The sequence below is a fragment of the Austrofundulus limnaeus genome, unplaced genomic scaffold (assembly GCF_001266775.1).
Source record: "Austrofundulus limnaeus strain Quisiro unplaced genomic scaffold, Austrofundulus_limnaeus-1.0 Scaffold15, whole genome shotgun sequence".
NCBI lineage: Eukaryota > Metazoa > Chordata > Actinopteri > Cyprinodontiformes > Rivulidae > Austrofundulus > Austrofundulus limnaeus.
In genome coordinates this window covers 3,292,178-3,293,824 of record NW_013952417.1, presented here as the reverse complement: position 1 = coordinate 3,293,824, position 1,647 = coordinate 3,292,178, and the positions used below count along the sequence as shown (strand labels likewise).

Here is a 1,647-nt window from a genome sequence, read left to right as displayed (position 1 = left end):
TGCACGAGCAGCTGGATAGGACAGGTGTAATTTACGCAGCTCATTTACGCACGCTTCCTGAAGATAGAAGCGTTTGTTGAATCTGAGAATCTGACGTGACATGTTCGTACGAACCATTTGTACGAACAAAAGTAAGAGAAATTTAGGAGAAGAATACGAACATGTTCTTGCATGAGRCCCAATGTGTGTTCTCATCCAGATGATGTCTTTTGCAGAGAAATTCTTGCATATTTCAGTAAGACAATTTTAAACTGTATTCATTATAACAGCATGGCATCATTGTAGGAGTCTGGGTGCTGAACTGACCTGCCTGCAGTTCAGGCCTCTCAGTAATGGAAAACATTTGTCACATCATAAAGAAAAAAGTCCTGTAAAGACAAGGCTGGGACAATGTTCTCCTCCTAAACCTCACCTGGTCTCAGACTGTTGTTAATATAAGATGTTTCATAGTGGTAAACATGACCCTGTCCTGTCTTTTTTGACACATGTTGCTGCCATTAAATTGAAAAAGACTTTATTTTGTCAAAACAACTATGCTTCTTATTTTTCACATTTGATGTTTACTATGTTCCAGTATGAAGAAATTATGTGTTTATGAGGTTTTCAAATCTGTTTTTGAACCCAATTTACACAACATTCCGACTTTTTTGAAATGGGGTATTATCACTCTTTCATTTAACAATAAATAATTTATAGAGGAAATAACGTTTTTTATGCTTTTCTGTTTATATTTAGCGTACAAACACCTGTAACATTTTAGTTTGTTTTTGCATAGTAGTAAAAGGCCAAAGTAGGTCAAATCCTGTTGGCAACACAATGTATCCTAAATTACAACCAGAGCAAACAAAGAACATTTTATTTCACAAAGCTCTCTGATTGGATGAAGGTTGTCAAAACAAAGCCTTGTTACTATGAAATGGATTTGAATGTGCTCAAAGAGAAAACRGAGCACATGGTCCTCAAGATTGTTTGGCACATTTACCGAATTAGCTTTGTTTGTCTTTCAGGCCTGTATGCTGGCTCCAGCACCCCCCACCATGGTGCTTCGGTGGAGCTCCTGTCCCCCACCCCCAACTCTGCCCCTGTCACCGACCTGCCCGCCCGACACCATCGACTAGATCGGGACCTGGGCAGCCCTCGTCACCTGTCCCCGCTGGCTGCCATGGATGGCGTAACGAACGGGTCAGTGAAGCAACATGTGTCGGGCTCTCTTCTGATGGTCCGGGTCACTGAGAGGGGTGGGAGGGTTAGAAATGAGTCCGCATGGTGGAAAGTATAAACAAAAATCTGATAAAAGTGCCTGCCTTGATGAATGACAGAGGAAACATTCGTCACAATCTGGTCACATGACCAGACCTGACTGATTTTAACATCACATCATCAAACAACACAAAGGAYAATGGGGTCTGCAACCTGAGGCTCTGGAACCACACGTGGACCTTCAGACTCTTTCCAGTGGCTCCTTTTAATTTAGCCAAAACTCTCAAGCAGTATCCATCCATCCATCCATCCATCCATCCATCCATGTTAATATAAAAACTGATTTTAAAATCAATTGTAAACTTTTATTCATTATTTAATGCAACTAAATAAGCAAATTTTCAAAAGTGAAAGATCATAAGACTTGTCCCGCCCCTGAGCAATGTA

At 40.8% G+C, this 1,647-nt stretch overlaps 1 protein-coding gene across 1 annotated transcript in view; it reads left to right on the top strand.

Moving 5' to 3' along the window:
• glis1b (GLIS family zinc finger 1b) overlaps nt 1–1,647 on the top strand; it is a gene marked incomplete in the record, with an annotated part of 71,942 nt that overhangs the window by 51,337 nt on the left and 18,958 nt on the right. The window contains 1 exon segment of the mRNA XM_014002753.1: nt 1,008–1,182. Within this exon segment, the coding sequence (XP_013858207.1) occupies nt 1,008–1,182 (175 nt within the window).